The sequence below is a fragment of the Microtus oregoni genome, unplaced genomic scaffold (genome assembly GCF_018167655.1).
Source record: "Microtus oregoni isolate MIOR12 unplaced genomic scaffold, Mior012 000022F_ref0000154, whole genome shotgun sequence".
In the NCBI taxonomy this organism is placed as follows: Eukaryota; Metazoa; Chordata; class Mammalia; order Rodentia; family Cricetidae; genus Microtus; species Microtus oregoni.
The window spans coordinates 19,761,881-19,784,811 of NW_024543081.1; the positions used below are offsets into that span (position 1 = coordinate 19,761,881).

Sequence of the window (22,931 nt, forward strand, 5' to 3'; positions counted from 1 at the left end):
TTGTCTTCCCCTGAGGGGCTTTTGTAAGTCCCGAATAGATGGGGCCCCTGCCTTGTTTTCGTCCTCATGCAAGGCGGCAGGTGTCACTCTGTGTGTTGTGTATTTGCCAGCGGTGCTGTTTCGTTAGAAGCAGTTCTGTTCTGTTGGATATTGTGTTTCTCAAGGGCAGGAGCCTCGTCATCCCCTTCAGGTGCCCCGTGCTTTATATAGGACATTGGAAGCATTTAGTGCTTGTTAGTTGTCTGAGCTTGGACAAGGGACTGTTAAGTGCACCAATCTCTCCACTTGTCCATGTCAGGATGATGAGCTTGACCTTCTCTTCTCCTGAGACAGAGCTTTGTCTCTTCATTACAAGATGGCACAGAGCGCAGACAGGACTGACGGCCTCACAGCTGCCTCTGCTCCTGACAAAAACTGCTCTGCGTTTCTGCCACACTCATGTGCATATGCGCACACATGGACACAGACACGTGCACACACACACGCACACACACAGGCACTCACAGACACAGACATGCACACATACACACAGACACACACATACACAGACACACACACGCATACACACAGGCACTCACAGACACAGACATGCACACATACACACACACGCATGCACACAGGCACTCACACACACACACACACACACAGACACAGATACACACACAGAAACACACGCATACACACAGGCACTCACAGACACACACACACACAGACGCATACACATTGACTGCTCAGTGGTGCTCACTGATGGCTGTCACTCATGTTCTGTGCCTGGGTGTGGGGCCGTGTTTGCTAGCATCTGGTTTGACTTCTTGTTTCCTGCAGCCAAGGCAGTCTCAGGGTGCCCATGAGGAGAGTCCTGCCTCGGCAGTCCTTTTTTCTCATCCTACTCCCCTCCTTTTTCTTACCGTGTTTATACTTTTAAGACTGACTTGCTCTTAGACATGCCTGTGTTTGCTGTACTTATCCTCATATGATTTTCTCGAAAGCGTGTTAACACGTGTGGATGAGCACTGAGATACTTAGTAACAGGTCCTGTTATTGCTCTTTTAATATGTGCACATGAACTACTTATATGCAGTTCTAGAAGGTGCTACACAGGCTGCTGGTGGAGAAGGTTAATAGTCTCATTTTGTTATCTTGAGACAGGTTCTCTCACTGAGATTTGGGGCTTGCCCTTTAGGTCAGATAGGCTGGCCTGATAGCCCCAGGGTCCCCCTGTCTCCGCTGCCCTGGTGCTGGGATTGCAAATGCACACACACGGCCATGTCAGCTTTTCACCTGAGTCCAGAAGATGGAACTCAGGCTTGTACCATGCAGGCTTTACTGAGCCGTTCCCCCAGCCCAGTGCTTTTGTTTTGTTTGACTTTGTCTGTGGGGGTGGGGTGGAGAGTGGGGATCTTGTTTTGTTATTATAGATAACACCATGGTAGATGTAGTTCTGTTTTTGGCTTTGTAACAGGACCTACATTTATCCCCTGAGAACTTACTAAGTCATTGGTTCTGAACATTTTTCTGCTATTTAGATGTGTTTTCTGCTATTTAGATTGCCTTCTGAAAGGGTAATTCTGATTACATTCTGGCAGCAGCATCCTAAGTCATTATGCTTTGAGTGCCTTACTGTTTAATTTGTATTTTCTTGGTTATTCTAAGTTTTTTTTGTTTTGTTTTGTGTTTTGTTTTTTTCAGTTTACAGATTTTATAGTTGAACCCTTTTCACCTGAGCCCCTTTAAGATCTCATTTGGTTCTCAGTGAAACTTTGATGGCTTTGGTCGGAGAACAGTATCCTGCCTGTTGCACTGGAGAGATGTGGGCTGCCCCATTGTCCAGGACAGAGCCAGCCCTCAGCTCTAACTTGCTGAAGTAACATAGACTCCTGCGCAGTAACGATCTGTGTGTCACCTGCCTGGACACAGTAGACCTGGACAGCTCTGAAGGGCTAGGAAGGCTTAGGCCATCTCCTGAGGGCTTCTTGTGTTCTAGCCTAAAGCTGAAGTTTCATGAAAATCTGCACTGACCATGTTAGGATATGTCTTTCTAGCATGACTTACATTTAAGACTTGTGCTAGAGTCCTGAGAAATGAGTTTCCCGGAAGAGGGTTAGCGTCTAGTCTGCACACAAGATTTGACAGTAGCGTGGTAGATAGGCTTCCAGCCCACACGTATGAATTAACAATAGTATGGAGCTCACTGTGCTTGACTTACCTTGGCCAGGATTTTGTTTGTTGACGGAAGTGACAGAACTGACCTTGCACCAGCTGACACTGGCTGCTCTGTTGTGTATTTGGTATTAGGGACTCTTGGGCACTGTGTCCTCCATCTTACGTTTTCCCAAGAATATCCTTCCTTTTCTTCTATAAAGGCAGTTGGGAAGAATAGACACATCCCTGATGGCCAATCCCACAAATACTGCCCAATAAATGAAAGGAGTCAGGCTGGTCAGGGACAGCAAGGCTGAGTGCTGGGACGCGGGTCTGAACCACCCAGGAAAAGAAAGGCCTTCCTCATTCTGTAGCATTGGTGGAAAAGTCAAAGCTACTGACGTGGTCCAGGAGGGGAGCCCCCACAAAGACTGGCCTGGCTGTGGGGGGTCCTGGTGAATCCCTTTTGTGTTCAAACTAGACTGCTGGGGTCTGTGAGCTGGCTAGTTCTTCCAGGAGGAAGTTGGTTCTCGGGAGCCAGCAGGGCCTGGAGTTGCCATTGCTGGGAAAGCCATCCCTTCCCTCTGTCACACAACAGGCTGCTGAGTCAGGCCCTGCAGAGAGCATCCTGGGAGGTGGTGTTCCAGCTGAGGTACATGGACACGGTGGTGAAGATTTTACTTTCTGGTGTGACTCCAGTCTGTTCTCAGGAAGCAGGAGATAAATCCCCACAGAGAAAAAGCCTTTTCTTCCCTCTCTTGCATATTTGATATCTTTATTCTTTTTTTCTAGCACCACAGACAGCTTTTAGTCTGGTCTCTCCTTAGCAAGTCTGTGGTTAGGTGCAGATGGGTTACAGGGAAGTGGTGATCATCCTCCCCTCTGGACCACAGAGCCCTCTGGTGCTCTGTGGGTGTCTGGGAGTCGCACAGTGAAACCTGGGGTCCCTCGGGAAGGCTTACGCTGACTGCCCAGGAGGTGAGACTATGAAGTCTGAGTGCAGCTCCAAGAGTCTTTTGGGGTCCACAGGTTCCAAGTGAGGGACAGGAGGAGGCACCAGCATCTCCTTTCTTGTTCGCCTTTCATTCCTCCTGAGTTGACGGGGCTGTACTGCATGTGGCTTTGGGCCTGTTGTTTGAGCTGAGACCCTGGGCCCCCTGTGAGGTGTGCAGTCACCCCAGGTGCTGTGTGCTTCTGGAGTGTTCATGGGCAGAGCACAGATCCCACAGAACCTCTGATGTCCCAGCTCTGTGGGCTTTATGTGAGATAACTAGGAAGGACATGCAGGCCTTCGTGCTGGGCACAGAGTTGAAGACAGGCCCTGGAGGGTGTCTCAACCCAGAGGGCGTGGACTGCCTCTCTTCTTAATACTGGAAGAAAAGCTAGAGTTTAGAGTCTGGAGGTCAGCCTGGGTCATTTTGGGCTGGGGAACCAGGATAGCATGGAGAGACCATGGTTTGAGACTTGCCTCGTTCCTCTCTGACCATCTGCAGTGATGTACAGGACCGGCAGTACTTCAGGCTCCTCAGGCTGCACGCTGGGCTAACATTTGTTAACTCTGTCTCTATCCAGTGTTGTGAACCTGGGTGGGGAGGCCTGGGCTTCAGTGTGTATAGCACCTCTGTCTGTTTTGGTTTCTTCATTTCTCCTAGGTTTGCCTGGCTCTTATGGAGTGTCCCTTTGAGCTTTTCCCTCTCCCAGGACCATTCCTTCTTGCCTGGGCGTTGTCAGGATGACAGAGGGGGCAAACATGTTCGCTGAGGTCCCTTTGATCAGGCCTCACTCTCAGGACCCCTTCGTCTCCATAGGTGCCAGATCCTCAGACTGGGACACTGGGCACGAGATTTTATGTGTAGACTCCAGGTTTCTGAGACTCGTGGGGTGTGTTTGAGCATGAGGATGAGGTAGTCACATCTATGTCTCTCCCTCTTGCTTCCCTCTGGAAAGCCAGGCCACTCACTCTCAGTTTCCCTCTGACCCCAGCTGATTTTGTTATATTGTTCGAGAGAGACTTAGTTTTGAGGGACAGTACTTACCTTTTAAGGCTGATTGTCTGGTAGTGCTCTACACTGTGGCCCTTGCTCTGGTCCTGCAGAGTTGATGTCTCTACACTAAGATCTCGGGGAAGCAGGCAGCTCTGGAGGTGCGCACCACGGCCTGATTGTGTGAGCTCTGGTGAGCAGAAGGTGCTAGAGCGGCCATTCCAACCAAGGCCTTGTCTGAATCGTTCCCATTTCTGAAAGTCAGCCCCTATCCTTCCCCCTTGTCACTGTTTAAGATGTAAAATGCCTACAGTCTCCACTGATGCTCTGGTCCCTTACAGAGAAAGTCTGTCTTCTTCCACTGCCCCGCCCCTATGGGAACAAGTTGAAGTCTTGACCTATGACCCATTGAGTTCGCTCATGGTTTGTGAGTTCTGTATAAAGATCTTTGTTAAGTGATATGCACATAGAGACACAGATTGTTTTTATTGAAGAAGAGGCGGCCATGCAGTCCCTCAGTTACTGTTGCCTTGAACTTCATGGTGAACACCACCAGGTGGGATGAGCCAGATCCAGAAATAGCTCTGTCTCCTTCTTCTGTGTGCCTGGACTCGTAACATTGTGAACTCAACGTCTTTTTCTTATCATCTCTTAATTATTATTATTATTTTTTTTGAATTTTGTAGTTTTGAAACAGGAATGTACTGTTTTTATGCCATGTTGGTATCTGACTTTTGTGTAGAATTATATGACCAAGGTAACTGTAAGCCTCTTGATGGTGGTTTCTAGAAGCCTACAAGCAGGGTGTGGATGGGAGCTCCAGATGCTGTGCTTTGGTTCTGTTCTGACTTCCCCCAGGAGTGTTTGCCCTGTGCAAACCTGAGTGTGATCTGAGGCTGGACGCAAGAGGCAAGACTTTTAGACTGTTAGGGCGGCGTGTGTTTTTCCCAGCATGCTCCTCACCCTCGCACTTTCTCCATGCACAGTGTGTCTGGAGTCTTTGAAAATTTTAACTTGCTGTATTTCGATTTTCACCTGGGCTAGGGAGAAAGGAAGACGTGCATATGAACTGTTGAGTTGTAAAGAATCCTGGAGGCCGGGCAAGTCAGGGGCTGTAATTTGTTTCCATTGCAACCGATAAGCTCCCCTTTGTTTGTTCGGAAACAGGCAGAAGGGACTTGAACAAAACCCAGCAGAAAGGAATGGGGGGAGGGACACGGGCTTACTGTGATTTCTGTGTTGAAGAGATAAATGCCACGTAGTACGGCATAATAGGTACTTTCTAATAAAGTGCATTCTTAGCGGGGAAATCAGAGTGCAAAATGAGGTGAAGAAAAGCTAGTAGGCTGTCAAAAATCTCAAATGTTTTAGTGGATTTACCAGTGATAGGGAATAATAATTTGTCAAGAAACAAAACAGAATATTCTAGGGTACCAAAAGGACCTCCTGTGGCTTCTAGCGGAGGTAGGTCTCAGTGGGGAATGGGGCTGTCACAGTGTCTAACTCAGTCCCGTGGTTCTGTATACTGGTCCACCATCCGTGCTACAAACCCCTGAATTCCATGCCTTAAGCTCTTTCAGTTCTAGGCCTAGAACATAGCGAGCCACCCTAACGGCACTCAGGCACGGCTCTCTGGCATCCCAAGTTCCCCGTGACATAGATCTAGTTTAAGGCAATCTCTTGTTCAGACTAACGGGAAGCTGGTGTGTAGGATTTCCTATAGCTACAGAAATTACATCCAGGTACGTGTTCTGGCGCATTCATTCTCAGGCTGGCCCAAGCCAGCTGGAGCAACCGCCTTCTCTCTCCAGCTTCTGCGTATGTCTCCACTGTACAGGTGGCGCCCCTGGCCTCTCCTGGCCCAGAGCATCCTTCTAGGCGTCTCCCTTTCTGTCAGAATGTCACCCCATCCAACAGTTACAGTCAGTGGTATATAAGTAGTAGTGGGAATGGCTTCACTGTATATCAGTGATGGTCTCCACGCCTGACCTCTGTGTGAACTATAGATGGCTAGATTCCCCAGACGGCTCAGTGTGGCTCCTCTAGGTTCAGGAAATGTTGGGTGAATTGGTTCCCTTCTTTTTCTCTGGCTTGGTTTCCTCATCAGAACATGAGGGTTAATACCTGTCTTGTCATTATTCAGCTGTGAGGGCTAGAGAGCGTGTGTGCAAAGGCCTGGCCTGAGCCACAAAGGGAAGCGCAACAGGAGCAGGGCACCGTTGATTCGATCTGTTTCTCACCTCCAGGAGGGTGTGGCAATAATCCTGCTCTCAGACTGCGGAATCTTCTAGCTCTCTGTTTTGACGACTGTCCGCATTGCTCATGGGGTTAGTGAGTGACCCAGGAGGAGATGTTGAGTATGCAGAGAGGGGCAGGGAAGAAGGAATGTCAGTTGAGAAAAATGCCTCAGATTGGTCTGTAGGCAGTTCTGAGGGGCATCATCTTGATCAGTGATTGATGTGGGAAGGCCCAGCCCCCCACAGGAAGTGCCACCCCTGGACAGATGAAAGTGGACTGAGCGACCCATGGGGAGCCAGTCAGTAAGCAGTGCCCGCCATAGTCTCTGCATTAGTTCCTACCTCCTTGGTCCTCCTTGAGTTCTTGCCTTGACTTCTCTTCTTGACAACAGCAAGGTGAAGTAAACCCTTTCCTCCCGAAATTACTTTGGGTCATGGTCTTTATCACAGCAGTAGAAACCTAACACAGACAGGCAGGGAAACTTGATTTCCCTGGGCAGATGTGTGGGCTGTGGGCTTTGCAGTCGGCAGGTGCCGTTATCCGGGCTCTTTTGCCTGTTGCGTCTCTGTTCTACTGAGCTTGACTTCAGACTGTAGAATGAAAGACTCGGTGTCAGGTCAGCAGTCACAATGCAGAAGGGCTGCCGTCAGCGCTCTGAAAACACCATGGCTGTGTGCTGTACCCCCATGGCAGGTTTTGGTTGTCCCCACAATGGCACATGGTTCTCCAGCTCTAAGACTCATCCAGCTAAGGGTGTCACCAGCTAGGGGTGTTACCACAAAGCTGGTGTCTGCAGGATTTTCACAGGTGGGAACAGATGGGGAGCCTTTATTTTTAGCTCTCCTGACTCTCATCTTTAAACCTTTGACTGATTTTCTCTCTCTCTTTTTTTTTTTAGTGTGTGTGTATGTGTGTATGTGTGTTCCTATGCACATGACCTGAGTCATGTGTGTATATGACTCCTGTCTGCTTGTGGAAGTTTGAGGTGACCCTTGGGTGTCACTCTTTAGGAGCTATCCGCCTTGGTTTTTGAGACAGAGTCTCTCATGGAGATCGTGGGGCTTGCCAACTGTCTTTTTAAAAAAGATTTATTTTTAATTATATGCACCGTGTCTCTGTGTGGGGATGTGTATGTGTGCAAGCACAGTGCCTGCAGAGGCCAGAGGTAGCTTTGGTGGCTGTGAGCTAGCTAACGTGGGTGCTGTCAGTGAAGCCTGGGTCCTCCTGAAGAGCAGAACTTGTTCTTAGCACTGGCCTTCTCTCCAGCCCCATCAATTAGTCTCGATTACTTGTCAGCCCCTCAGGCATCTACTGTCCCTGCCTTCCCAGCACTGGGATGATAAGGGCCACAACATTCCTCACGTTTTAGGTGGATGCTGGAGATTGGGCCCCGTCCTTACGCCAGCCGAGCCATCTCCCTAGACCTCTGACTCATTTTCTTTCAGACGCATTTACCTCAGCCCTTATTTACTGCTAAGTGTGATGTAAGTGCTCAGAATGTGGGCTTGGTATCAGCGCAGAGTAAGAGAAGAGAAGCTGCTGACTGAATCCAAACTGAAATCGCGAGGTAGGGTTTCTCACTCGGCGCTGAGATTCTGGAAATTGGCAAAAAGGACCAAACCTGTAAAGAGTTGACAGCATGAGTGGCTGTGGTCATGTCCCCTTTGGTTTCATGATGGTACCACCCCAGGTCAGAGCTGAGACAGTGCGTGTTGCTTAGGCACTGACCTTCCAGAAGCCATGAGATTGCAGGTGAACCTAGGGGCAGGGTAGACATCTGAGGTAGCAGCAGAGGCCTGCTCTGGCACCTCTGAGGTGACCCAGTGGTTTGAGTGGTGGTACCTTGCGCTGTGCTGCAGGGCTTCATGGTGAGCCGACTCCCTCTGTTCTGATGCTATGCATTCTGCTGACAAAGTTCATAGCATGAGTATTGGTACAAATGCACCCAAATGTGCAGCCCTGCCCTGCCTCCAAGCAGCCAAACAGGTGGATTTGTGAACCCCTTGCCTGTGTCTGTGGCTAGTATGTGGGCACAGATGTGGGGAGGTGTGTAAGAACGTGGCCCCCACACCATGCTTTCCCTGTCCGCCTGTCTGCTTCTCAGGTCAAGAGCCGTCTTAGTATGCTAGGTGGGCCTGCCCTCTGTACCCTGTTTGTGTGTCATGGCCCTGGCACTAGTTAATTTCCTCCTTTGCTTAGTGTTTCTCTTTTGATAACCCCCTATATCTTTCTGCAAACGGAGTAGAGAGAAGGAGACCCGCCTTGGCCTTGCCAGGGCTTCAGTGGCTGGAGACTGCTGGCTATGGTAATTGTTGAGCGCTCACACTGTGTGCTGGGCTCTGCGTGCACCCTCAGTGCTCACAGGTCACACCAGCCCTCACAGTTGAGGGCAGCAGCTAGTGAGAGGGGAGATTGAAGCAGAGAGATCGGCTGATAGGCCCTACACCTTTTGGGTAGGGCCCGAAGGATCTGGGATTACAGCTTGGCCATTCTATCCTACTGGGTGTGGAGTCCAGTACCCTTTTGTGTTGCCCATGTTGTCTCAAGCAGACCCCCTGCGCTCAGTGAATGTGCGGTCTCATTGCGAGCCAGTGACAGAGCTGAGCCCACTAAAGCCTGTGTCAGCGGGTGCCTGATACTTCTGGTGTGATTATCTGTCAACTCAGACGCGGGGGTGGTTGGTTTGAAAGACAAGAATTGGGTGAGATGGAAAATGTCAGATTTAATTTATTCAACTGCTCCTTCATTTCACCGCCAGCTCATGCTGCATAGCCCAGAGAAAATGCATTAAAAGTTTGCCATTCGTCAGTAGACGGGGACTTGGCCTGACTAGATTATGCTGTGATAGGGCCTTGATCTTGATGAGCCAGACCTCAGCCTCATTTTACTAGGCTTCTTGGGCCTGGGGAGGGTGGGACTTGAAAGGAGAGGTGACTTTGCTTAGTGTCTCTAGAGGACCCAGCCCCTCCCCCACTCTCTGCTGAGCTGCAGCAGAGCAGACTGGTCCAGCCAGAGGCCAGGTAGCCATGGCAGTTGAGAAGTGTCTGCTGGACAATTTGTTGCAGCTTGTGGTCCCTTAGTCTTAAACTCAAAACGGCCTTCCGATGCCGAGTGCCTTCCGGAGTGTGACTCAGCGCTATCATTTTTAGCTCACCTGTGTCACCTTGGGAAAGAAAACCAAGCAGCTGCAAGAGAAGTTTTGGTTCGCAAAACATCACAAAATTAGTTATATGCTGAAGACAATGGTTTGTTATGGAAAAAAATCTTATTAAAATGGCAATTACAGAAAAGGTCAATGGAGGCATAAATTAAAAACATCTTTGAAAATTTATAGTAGGGGTTTAAGACTGGAGCTCTTGGTCTGCTCAAAACATACTTTGTGATCTAAAACAAACAATTTACTTGTGTTTTTTTCCCCGGTTAGATGTCGGTTTGTGACCTCCGAGTATCAGCTTCCAGCTGAGGGGGCTGTCTTCTCCCAGGGCCTACTTTTCCTCCCTTATTTCTGGCTTTCGTCAAGGGTGCCATCAGGTTTTTGTTCTTAGAATCTAAACTTCTTGGAGTCACCTTGTTGTCCTGTTCTGTGTCTTCTGTTGGCTCATTGTGGTGGTTCTGCTATTTCAGTTTCTGTCCTTGGGATAATTCTTCCCTGCTTTGAAGTCACAGCACAGGGTCAGCCATTCAGCCATGCTACTCGAGTCAGGGCGGGGCCTCCTAACATCACCATCCCGTCTCCTGGATCTGCTCCTTCTAGTCAACGTTCACAGCGAAGCTGGAGCCATCCCCTTGGCACATGAGCTGAGCATGCAGCTGGAGTCTGCAGCAACAGCCCCTCACCTGTTGACTGCCATCTCAAAGATGCTCATGAGTCACTTGTACATCATTTTAGCCTAATTTATTATGCTCCCAGCCATCCCCCGGGCACTGTATGTATCCCGACACTCTCATTCTCAAAGCATGGTGTGTGTACACTGCTCCTGTTAGTGGGCTCAGCCCTTGTCCTTGCTCCCAGTTCCCCTGTTATGAAGAAGTCAGTCACATCTTCCTGTCTACCTTCTTGTTTTTGTTCATTCTCATTTTGCTCTACATCCCCTCTGACTTCCTCACCAGGTTAGGGGCTCCTGGGGACAGGGACCACACTTACCTTTCATCTTCCCTCATTTGTCAGTATTTGTGCCCAGAAAGTGACCGATGCTTATGGAACCAAGTTAATTTAACATTACCTTTCCTCAAATTGTGTCTCAAACTGTATTAAGTGAGACTCCACCAGGCATGTAACGAGACAAAGGGGGCAGGATGGTGTGCTATTCTCGAAGAGCCCAAGCACCTGTGGAGTGTGGAAAGTGGGCTCGTCCTCTCACCTCTCATAGCTTTCAGTGTTGGGTAAGGGAGTGTGAGCAATGTATGGGGTAGTTGGAAGGAAGGGAGAGGACTGTGCATGTTTAGAAACAAGAGGTTGTGACTGGCGGATGTCACATGGAATTGGGAGACTCTTTTTACACTTCATTTTCTTCCTCCATAGACCAGGAATAGCTCTGGCTTTCCTTAGCCTTGCTCTAAGAGACACAGAGGTCCAGAGACAGCTGGAGGAGATATGTGCAGGGTGTTCAGTACAGTGCCTGGCGTGAGTGACAGGAGCAGGAAACTGAGAGATCATGTCTTGGCTGCACTCGGAGCAGAGGAAACCGGAAGTGGGGCAAGGCTATGAACTGATTCCTCCAGTGAGGTTCCACGTCCTAGAATTGCCACAACTTCCCCAAACAGACATCATCTGGGGACTAAGTGTTCAAATACATGAGCCTGTGGGAGGGCACTCAACCACCACACCTGATTTAAACATGACACAGCAGACATTTCTGTATTATTAAAGACCTTTAATAGTTGTTACTGTACATGGTTGGGTCAGTTTATATTTTGTTACAATACCGTGGTTTTACCTGACCAGTACTGCGTGGCAGATTTGCAGATTTGAGTTGTTTACTGAGTCTTTGTTGGGTGTTTCCTCTTTTCTGGTGCAATATGAAAACCTCTGGAGAGCTTAAAAGTTTTCCTAGGTAGCGGTGTAAATGGATAATTATGTAATAAGCTGGCAGCTTAACATAATTGCCTTTTGCTTTGGTAGAATGTGTTTGTATACTTAAAAGGAACAGAGGAATATTGAATCTCTTGGTAGCTTGAATGATTGCTTATTGGGGCCTCCAGTCTATCGCCTTGTAGATAAGTGAAGAACAGATGTAGAGAAATGTCTGTGGGAGGTGGTTCACACGCCACAAGCACGTTCGTTTAATCCCATCAGCATTCTGTTAGTAAGAGGCTTGTTTTCTCGTTTTCTCGACAGGCTTTAGGTGCCTCTCTCACTGTCGTATTATTAATCTTTTTCATAGTAACAGGTAACTTTTTCCTCCTTAAAGATGGCCTGTCCTGCTGCAGAGGGAAGCAAAGCTGAGTTCATTTTTCTTGCCATGTACGTTATTTAAGTCAGGGGTGGTGCACTTCCTTACACGCTGAGGCAGGAGGATTGTGAATTTAGGGACAAACTGAACTACGTGTTGAGATCATGTATGGTTTTGTGTGTGTGTGTGTGTGTGTGTGTGTGTGTGTGTATGTGTTTGTCCCTGTCTCTTCTTATTCTTAGGGAACTTATTTGAGGTTCTTTCCTAAAGGTTTATTAATGGTTTTACAAACTAATTGAGTTTATTAATGAGTTAATTAATCAGTTAACTGTGTGCACATATGCACATGCCTTCATACCAGGGCGTGCATACGTCAGAGTTCAGAGACAACTTTGTGGAACCAGTTTTTCTCTTCTCCCCTTGTTGACTCCAGGGATTTAGCCCAGGCCACCAGTCTTGGCAAGCATTTCACTGCCACAGAAACTGACTTTGATGCTAATTTCCTTATCTTCCACTTCATTGGTTATTTTCTCTGTGCTTAGTTTGAGTATAGTTTTATTTCCTGGATTTTATAGTATATAGTTAAATAGTTGACTTTGTACTCTTTTTTCCTAAGAATCGTTTTAAAATATAATATTTACTTCTTTAAGAATTTATATTGATTTTGGTTATATTCACCTGTTTTTCTCCCCTTCTCTTCCTAATTCCTCTCAGATTCATTATACCTCCCCAACCCCCTTAACTTCCTGTCCTTTTTTAAAAAAAATTACTCATAGAGTTCAATATGTGCTGCCCATATACTCCTGGGTGTGGGGCTATCCTCTGGAAGTGTGTTCTACCTACCAAGAGCCAAACCCTCGAAGAAAACAGACTGTCCATTCCCCTGAAGCCATCAGTGACAACAGCTTCTCAGGGGTGGGGATTCACAAGGCCTCCCTGCTCCAGGACAGAACATGACTGGCTTGAAACTGTGCAAGCAAAACAGCTGCTTTGAGTTCAGGAGTGAAGTGGACCTGTCAGAAGCCACTGTTTCATGCTGGTCCTCCCTGACCTCTGACACTCGCAATCCTCCTCTTCCCTTCTTTGATGGCTTTTAAGCCTTGGAGTGTGTGTGTCTCGTTTGTGGCTGAACATCTATTGACACTTATTCTCTGTGCTTTAACCAGTTGTAAGTTTCTGCATGAACTGCTATCTGCTCTATACAGAAACCTCTCTGATGAGGACTGTGGTAGTTTGAATAAGAATGGCCCCCATAGGCTTCTATATTTGAATGCTTAGTCTTTAGAGAGAAGCACTATTTGAGAATTAGAAGTAGTAGCTATGGCCTTGCTGGAGTAGGTGTAACACTGCTGAAGTCATGTGTTGCTGGTGGCAGGCTTTGAGGTGTCCCTCTGTCTACGGATCAGGATATAGCTCTTACCTACTGCTCCAGTGCCGCCCTGCAGGCTGCCATGTTTCTCGTCATGATGATAATGAACTGAGCCTTCGAAACTATTAGCAGGCGTCCAATGAATGCTTTCTTTCCTAAGAGTTGCCTTGGTCATGGTGTCTCTTTACAGCAATAAAACAGTGACAAAGACAAGGACTGAGTGCTGTATTGATCTTCATGGTACAGAAGATACAGATTTAGAGGACGGTTTGATATCATGTTCACTCAGCAGAATGATAGTAATAGATTAACTCTGGGGCCTGTGAGTGCTCCAGCCGTGGGTTCTTGGCCAGATTTACTGCAGCAGACATGTTTCCTCCTGTGGAGCTGGCCTTTGATTTACAGAAAGTGGTAGGTTACCCCCATAGCGTTTTTGCCACTCTTGCACCCATGCGACTCTCTTGCCACTGGGTCATCATTGTAGCTCACAGGTTCGCAGTGGGCAAGACTATTGATGACTTTGCTCCCCAGCAGCCTCAAAAGCACCATCTAGTACTGTGAAAGCCAGCCAGTAGGAAGGAAACTTCCTGGTCAGCATGGACTTGATTTCTTCATGTCCTGTGACCCAGAGTGTGTGCTGTCTTCAGCAGTCAGGCCTTAATACCAAATTCTGGTGGGTAACCAAGAACAATGATATAGATTGTTTTATTTTGGGCGTCCCTGGGACATACCAAGCACTGACCTTTTTATTTGGCAAGCTATGTCTTTTGGAAGGAGCATGTTTTCCTATGTACGATAACTTTAGTTATACTCTTTAAATTATCTGTCTGTCTGTCTGTCTATAAATGGAACTTTTAAAATAGTACATTTTTAAGCTTTCCAAGTGTTAGTTGTTTCTTCCTGACTCCTTCCATTGTCCTACTTTCTCACCTCTCTCCCAACCTAAACCTCTCTCCTCCTTATTCCTCTTTCCCTTCATATCATCTTCAACTCTACCACTCTCTGAGATCTGCCTTTCCTGGCTTTTACTAAGAGCCACAGCTGAGTGGGAACATATGACCTTGGTTTGTCTGGGTCTGGGTTACCTTGTTCGGTACACTGTCTCCCAGCTCTATCCACTTACTTGTAGCTTTCACAATTTCATTCTTCTTTATAAGCGAATGAAATTCCATTGTGTAATAGGTACTGTGCATGCTCGATTGATTTCTACTTTTTTTTTGCTGACACAATCTCACATTTTATTTCACAAATATCATTTACAGGAATGAATGTTCTGCACTTTGTTATTTTTTTCTTGGTGAAAACATCCATCTTAGAAATTTCTACTTTTTTTGAGGAACTGCCGCACTATAGCATCTGCACCACTCGGCACTTCCCCAACAGCACACCAGGGTTCCTTGGTCCCCGCATCCTCACCATCATTTGCTGTCGTGTTTTCTTAGCCTTAGCCATTCTGACTGTAGGAAGATAAAAGTCTTACAAAAGCTTTTCTTTGCCTTTCCCTGATGGCTAAGGTTGGTGAAGACTTTAAAAATATTTTTTTAGCCATTCATATTTCCTCTTCTGAGTCCTGTCCAGTTCCACAGGTCACTGTTTAATTGGGTGGTTTCTTTTCTGGTTTAGCTTTTAGCGCCCTGTGTATTCTAGGCACGAATCCTCTGTTGGTGTCCAGCTGGCAGAGCTTTTCCCATTTCCTAGGCTGCCTCTTCAATCGACGAAGTTGCCTTCACTGCACAGTCTCTTAATTTCATGAGTCCCACTTGAGGATTGTTGGTCCTGTTTCCTGTGTGGCCCGAGATCTGTTCAGAAAACCTTTACCTGAGCATGTGTCCTGAAGGGTACTCCCTATGCACTCTCCCAGAAGTTTCAAAGCTTCTGTCTAACGTTGATATCTTTGGAGTTGATTTGTGTGCAAGGGGAGAGACAATGAGGTTCATTCTTGTTCACATACATATCCAATTTTCCATCATCTGTTGAAGATGCCGTCTTTCTCCAGTGTGTATTTTGATTATGCAGTTCCCTCTATGGCACTTCTGGGCATCTTGAATTTGACATGGTATGTGTCTTGGTCACTGTTTTACTTCTGTGAAGAAACACCATGACCAAGGTAATTCTTGGTGGCTAGCTTACAGTTATAGAGGGTTAGTCCATGATCATCATGGTGGGAAGCCAACGGGCGTAGTGCTGGAGAAGTAGCTGAGGGCTTTACATCCTGACCCAAAGGCAGCAGGCAGAGAGAGAGAGAGAGAGAGAGAGAGAGAGAGAGAGAGAGAGAGAGACAGAGAGACAGAGACAGAGACAGAGACAGATAGACAGACATTGGGCATGGCATGGGCTTTGAAACCTAAAAGCCCATCCCTAGCAAACACACTTCTTCCAACAAGGCCACATTTACTCCAAGAAGGACGACATGCCTCCTAATCCTTCCTAAACAGTTCTGCTAATTGGGGACCAAGTAGTCAAATCTATGAGCCTATGGGGCCATTCTCATTCAAATCACCACAGTCTGTTTCTATTTCCATCCAGTTAAGATGATTTTAAGAATGTCACTGTATGTGCCCATGGGAGTGTGTGTGTGTGTGTGTGTGTCTATGTGAGCGTGCCTTGTGAGTGTGTCTGAATGCCCATGGGAGTCTGTGTGTCTTGCATATATGTGTGTGCATTCTGGAATGTGTGTGTATCTTGTGGGTGTATACAGGAATTCTAGTTGACTTTGGGCACTTAGGGACTTTAAACTCTGCTTTTATGGATTCCTATTTTAATATTGCTGTGGTTAGAGAATATACTCTATATGATTTTAGTCTTTTAAAATTTACTGAAACTTGTTTATGGCAGGATGTCTGGTGTGTCTCAGAGAATTGCCCAGAGTGGTGAGAAGCATCCGGATTCTCCAATGATGGCTCTAGTGGTCCATAGATGTCAATTTACTCAATAGGTTTGCCACTTCATCAACCTCTTCTATGCTCTTATTGATTTTAATTGTTTTAACAAAGGGATGTTAAAGCTGCCAACTTCAGAGGAATTATGAAACTTGCCCCCCCTTTTTATTGTATGTATCTGAGGCTTACAACAGGTGCTAAGAGATGCTATAGGCAGTAAAGTGGTTACAAGAAGATGAATCTATCTGCCAATTTATGTGCTGACTTTTCTTGAGGCAGAACAGTTAAAACATGCCTAATGAAAATCCCCAATACACCATATTAATTCACTCCGCATGGGCACCCGGCTCTCCAGGCTCTTTATTATGCTTGTCGTTGCATCCTTTGACCTTCACTCTGCTCTCCTTCAAGACGACCTCTGAGTCATTCTTTCTCCTCTGATTATGTGGCATCTTCTTTGTGCTTCTAATTTCACTTGGCACAATGTCCAGGTCCATCCATATTTTGGCAAATGGCAGGATGCCCTTTTTAAAGCCAAATAATATTCCAGTGTGGCTTTATTATTCATTTATTTGTTTATTTATTTGATGTATGTATGGATGCATTTGTGTGTTTGCACACACATGCGTGTGTGCATCCTCAAATGCAGAGGCTAGCAGTTGATGTTGTTTTTCCACCTTATTTATTTTGGGGTTGGGAGGTCTCGCTAAGTCTGGAGCTGCCTGCCTGGTTGGCTGCTAAACCCCAAGGATCTTCCCACCTCCATCTCTTGAGTGCCAGGATTACAGGTGTACTCTGCCATTTGTGTGTTTTTTTAGATGTTATTTTTATTTACGTGTGCATATACACGAGTGTATGTCATTTGTATATATTACTCATGTGCTTGCCAGAAGAGGGCATTGGATTCTCTGGACATGGAGTTACAGGCAGTGTGAACCACCTTACATGGGTGCTAGGAACTAAATTCTGGTCTTTGTGGCACCTCCCCAAACGGTCCTCAGTGTACTTTTCTGCACACCGCATCCTCTGTCTAATTCTTTAGGTTGTTTGTATATCCTGAGCATTGGCAACTTGGGGCGAGTGTCCTGACGAGGTGTTGCCTTCATCCCCGAGGGTTGTCTGCACAGGCAAGGATCTCATGCAGATGTGACTTGAAGATGTGGTTTGAAGAGGCACCATGCCAACTGGAGGCCCGTCGGCCATGCAGTGGGGTTTGCTCTTCTCTATAACCATGTCACGCTGTTGAAGCACAGCCATGTTCCTCTGAACTTGACTCAAATGTGGGGTTTCATGGTGTGTCAGCCATGATCGTACTGTTTGTTTTTCCTTGTTTTTTTTTGTCCCCCCTCTCAGAATCGGGGAAAAGATGTACGGCTTTCTTCCTCCCCTTGAAGATTCCATAGCTGACCTAATGCAGACATGGCTGTCTTAGGTTATTACTTAGAAAGAACAAGATGAGCTGTGAAATCATGGTGAGCTAGTCTTCCATGCCAGCATCAACTATGGCAATGCCCAGTGGCCCGTGAACAGTTTCCCATCAAGAGTTCGGCAATCACATTTTCTCCTCTCATAAGGAATGCTATAATTAGGTGATAACTACTTTCTATTAAAAATGTTCTTTTGTTTGTATGAATTCTTTAAATTCTGGGGTGGAAAACAGTTCTTGAGGGCAGGAGGGGCTCCTCATTTGACTGGCATCATTGTTGAAGTTCCTGATCAAAACAAAATGAGATATTGATTTTTGAGTGTGATAAATTAAGGCATCATGGGCTGTGAGAGAGTTAAGATTTGTCATGATTTCCTGTAGCTTGGCTTATGTGGGAGATGCCAGGAGCCACCAGGATTTTGAGCTCTCCCTTCCATGTGGTCTCATGGGATACTTAATGGCCAGGCCTCACCCGTGGTTAGTCTTTGGGACTTGGGAGGGCCAAGTCCCTTCCCTAGGACCTTCAGACCTGATGCCTCCCTAAAGGCTCCAGTTTCTGACATCATTGCATTTTGGATAGTCTCCCATATGAGTTCTCGGAGACACAGCACAGTAGTGGCTGAAAAGGGAAACATATGTGCGAGATGTCACCAGGCCCTGAAAGATGACTCTTCTGTGCTGTAGCCAGGGGCACCCATGGATATTGGGGTTTCCCATAGAAAGCCCCTACCCCTGGGAAAATGCTGATCTGAAGCAAAGTAGCAGGGATGCTGATAGAAAGGCACTGTGAGTGACAGACACACTCTAGTTCACCAGTCGAATGGCCATTGACAACACACGTGTGTGCTAGCATGTGCTGGGACTCTTGGGCATCAGAGTAAGACTCTTCCTTCTCCACTCGAGTAGCCTTTGCTAAGAGTGGCACAGGACTGGTTGGCACTGAGACTCTTAAGCCAGGCTTTGTTCCCAACGTGGGACACATGAAGTGATCTGCTTGGTTCCTTGAGCCCTTCGGAAGACTCTAAGTTGTGGGTTATTTGATCATTTAGGAACTTTTTACTTTTTAAAGCTTCTGTTTCTGTTTCTGACTTGGTCTGTGTGTAACATGTATGTGGGCATCAGTGGAGCCCAAAAGAGGGCATTGGAGCTTCTGGAGCTGGAGTTACAGGTGGTTGTGAGCCACCTGCCATGGCTGCTGGGAACTAAACTCGGGTTTTCTGGAAGAGCAGCAAGTGCCATCTCTCTAGTCCTAGAGACATTTTTCACTTTGGGGACAAATTCAGAAGTGATCCTTTTCATGTCTTCTTCCCACAGAGACTATGTAGATGGGCTTCTAGCAATAGGGGAGTTCTTTTTTTTTTTTTTTTTTTTTTTTTGGTTTTTCGAGACAGGGTTTCTCTGTGGTTTTGGAGCCTGTCCTGGAACTAGCTCTTGTAGACCAGGCTGGTCTCGAACTCACAGAGATCTGCCTGCCTCTGCCTCCCGAGTGCTGGGATTAAAGGCGTGCGCCACCACCGCCCGGCCAATAGGGGAGTTCTTGACTGGACTTTTAGGACTCATGGTTCCCAGCCCGAGTAGTCCAATCTCTGCCCATCGTCTTGTGTTTCTCCAACTGCGCGTACAAGACAGTGATGTTGAAGGTGTGCCCAGTGCTGGTGTCTGCAGGTTGCTGCCCTGTGGTGTGTCACCTTGTCCTCAGGAGCTCACACTCGTTTGTTAAAGGAGTCACTGCTTTTACATTAGGACAGCTAGACTGTACAGGAGGCGTGCTTCCTGACAGAGATGCACAGGGCCTGGGGAAGGCCAAGCTCTTGACCTGAACCCAGGTCTCATTTGCCCATCCCTTCTGACTGATTTCTGGTGTTTTTCTAGAAGGCAGAAGCTCCCTTGTCCCCTGTCCCCTCTTCTCTTAAGTCTTTAAAACACTTTAGTGAGGACACCACGGGTATAGAGTCAAACACAAGGCCTTTGACAAGCTGCTTTCTCCTCTTGCCAGACTTTTCATGTGCAGAATTGGGAGGGGACCATCTGCGCTCTCTTGGAGAGCCTTCACCATGTGTGTTGTGTCTTTTCCTTCCCCAGTGACAAGCGATGTGTGTGTGCACATATGCGTGTGTGCGTGTCTGTGTAGCAGTGGTTGCAGCAAGCAGGTTTACCTTGCGAAGCTCACTAGCAGCATCAGAGACTTGGTTTTGTGGCCGTCTATTTCCATGTTTCTCAGATGGACAAATTGTAGTGTAGGCTCCGTAGGGACTGGTTCCTGTGTGGCCCTGGGTGCTTAGTAACTGCCCACTGGCTTTATGGCCCTTGGTCAGGCTGTATTTCCCTGGTGCTATACACATCCTGGATGGCGTAGCTCATATGCACAGGACCTTCAGGGTGGCAGCTGCTGGTGTATTCAAGGAATGGAGCTGCCACTGTCACTGCTCTTTTACTTCTGCTGGAAGCCTCCCTTACTGGCCTTGACTGCTCCGGGTCATGATGGAGGAAGGTCATTGGCTAATAAAGGAACTGCCTTGGCCCATTTTATTGGTTAGGACATAGGTAGGTGGAGTAAACAGAACAAAACGCTGGGAGGAAGAGGAAGTGAGCTCACTCTCGACAGCTCTCCTCTCTGGAGCAGATGCCTGAGAGAGACGCCATGCCCTGCTCCCGGGATGAAGCTCCGACCCAGGATGGACATAGGCTAGAATCTCGCCGGTAAGCGCACCTTGGGGTGCTACACACAGATGATTAGAAATGGGCTAAATTAATATGTGAGAATTAGCCTAGAAGAGAATGGGCCAAGCAGTGTTTACATGAATACAGTTTGTGTGTTGTTATTTCGGGCATAAGCTAGCCGTGCGGGCGGCTGGGGTGCTGGGGACGCAGCCCCGCCGCCCTTATTACTACAGGGTCAAGCTGAACAAAAGCCACCCGCTTCTACTTTATCTGCTGAACCCAGATTCTGTTTTGTTTTCTCCTCAGAGAAGAAAGATGTGACTCAAAGCCTGGAGAACTATACAGCCAAGTGTCCCGGGACGATGGAGCCCATCACCCTTCCGGATGGCCTCACGCTGCCTCCTGTGCCCTTTACCAAGCTGCCCATTGTCAGGTGAGGCAGTGGGCAGGGTGCGGGCACTACTCTGCTTCTGTTGCCAGCTCTCTGGCTCATGACTTCGCTTTAAAAATGTTATTATTTATTTTTGAGAATTTCATACATGTATGCAATGAAATATGAAAATATCTACCCCCTGTTTCCATCTCCATGTCTCCCCATATCCCTCCCAGTCCCTACCCCATCTTTTTTTTTTTTTTTTTTGGATTTTTGAGACAGGGTTTCTCCGTAGCTTTTGGTTCCTTTCCTGGAACTAGCTCTTGTAGACCAGGCTGGCCTCGAACTCACAGAGCCCATCTCCATTTTTATGGCTCATGAGCTACTTAAGCTTGACCTCAGGTCTTAGAAGCAACAATATCTTACAGAACTGAGGCAGTGTTGTCCTGTAGCTGCTGTGGTCCATGCCTATCACGTGGTAGAGCCGTGGACAGACGGGATCCTGGTGATTTCTAGTCCAGGATGGAAAGCAGCCAGACCTGATCATCTCCTGCTCACAGGTGTGGGTGGCCTCCCTCTCCTGGACCTGCTGCCAGCTATTCAGGAGCAGAGACGATCGGTCGGTCTCTTTCCTCCCTGTGTCTATGCTCACTCCCTTGAGGCTGCAGCCAGGATCCCTCACTGCTGCACCAGCCTGAAGCAGGCCCCATGGGTCCTCCACCGGGCACAGATTTTGGAGAAATTTCTGAATCTCAGATTTGTTTGAGAGCTGAAGAGAAGCAACATGGCATTTTTCTGTGTTCACAGTGGTGTATGATTTTAGGATCCCCCCATGGTGTCTTGGGCACATCTGTTGGTGCTTACGTGCCCTGGGCTCCCCGCACAGTCCTGCGGTGCTCCAGGGCAGTATCACTCATCCTCTCTGGGTAGCAGCTGCCTGCTGCTGTTGTGACTTCAGTGAGGCTCTGTCGAGGCCATGCAGAGCTGTGCGTCAGACACACTGCTCTCTGTCCTCTTCTCGGAGGCTGTTTTAGCTGCCTGATAGAATGATTGGGGTGCAGCCCTGGGAATCCCAGGAAGGGTGGCTGGACACAGAAGCCCCGGCAGGTCATGTCTGAGTCCATCCTTCTCTCCATTTCTTTTCCCTCCCTCCCTCCCTCCCTCCCTCCCTCCCTCTCTCTTTCCCTCTCTCCATCGCTTTCCCTCTCCTTTAATTTTTTTCTTTTAAATTGGAGACAGGGTCTCATGTAGCTCAGGCTGGCTCCAAACATACTGTATAGCCAAGGATGACATTGAACTACTCCCTATTCTTTTGCCTCTACCTCCTGAATGGTAAGATTACAAGTTAACTTTCTAGCCAGGCATGGTGGTGAACAGCTTTAATTCCAGCACTCAAGAGACAGAGACAGGTGGATCCCTGAGTTTGAGGCCAGCCTGTTCTGCATAGTAAGTTATAGGACAGCCAGAGCTACACAGAGAAACCCTGTCTTAAAAATCCTCAAAACAAAGCAAAATAACAACTATAACAACCCTCCTAATTCCAAGACTTTCCTTTCTGTGATGTTGGGGTTCAGATCCAGAACCTTGCACATGCGAGGCAGTTGCTCTCCTCCTGAGCCCTATTCCTAGCAGAAGACAACAAAAGTCTCTGGTGCTTCCTTAGTCCAAATTCCCACCCTTAGGGGCCATGTTTCTGCTAGAAGTATCTTACCCACAGGTCTGAGGCAGGGCTGTGTGTTGTTTATCCTTGGCAGGAGTTGGAAAGAAAAGGTCTCTCTTGGGGTTTTCCATGAGTGAGATTTACAGTGGAATGTATTTGACTTGGGATTGAGGGCTTGATTCAGTTTTCAAACTTAAGGCTAGGAAAGCCTTTCTTAATACTTCTGTATCTGCTTATTGGGTCCTGGTGCCACACCTGGGTGTCTCAGTGCTCAGCTCTTAGACCATTGAGGACCCTAGCTCAGGGAATGGTGCTGTCCACCTCAAGACAGCCCTCCACAGACATGCTCACAGGCCAACCTGATCTAGACAAACCTTCCTCAAGATTCTTCCCAGCAAATCTGTGTAGAGTCACAGGCAGACCCTGTTGTCACTTCTGTGTTCTCCATCTCCACTTGAGGACAGCCAGTGCAACAAGCTATGCACTGGGCCAACATGTTTTCATAGAAACGAGCTGAGGACCACTGGGCTGTAGGAACTACTAGTCAGTGTTTGTCACTGTGACCAAGTGCCTGAGACAAAGCATCTTAATTAGGAAAGGCTTATTTTGCTTTCATCATTTCAGGCTTCAGTGTATGTTCCTTTGGCTGTGTTGTTTCTGGGCCTGTGGTCAGGCATCACAGCAGGGGCATGTGGGGAAGAGAGCTGCTTACCCCCTGGCAGCTGGGAAGTAAAGAGAGAGAAGTGGGGGAGGTGGGCAGGGCATTGGGACAACATACACACTTCAAGGACACATTTTCAGTGACCTG

At 47.5% G+C, this 22,931-nt stretch overlaps 1 protein-coding gene across 4 annotated transcripts in view; it reads left to right on the top strand.

Moving 5' to 3' along the window:
• The window catches only part of Trappc9 (trafficking protein particle complex subunit 9), a 429,432-nt gene that overhangs the window by 65,028 nt on the left and 341,473 nt on the right, over positions 1–22,931 (top strand). For all 4 annotated transcript variants that reach the window (XM_041672442.1, XM_041672444.1, XM_041672443.1 and 1 more), the window contains one exon: positions 20,397–20,523. In XM_041672442.1, coding sequence (XP_041528376.1) covers positions 20,397–20,523 — 127 coding nt within the window. The remainder of the gene's footprint in view (positions 1–20,396; positions 20,524–22,931) is intronic.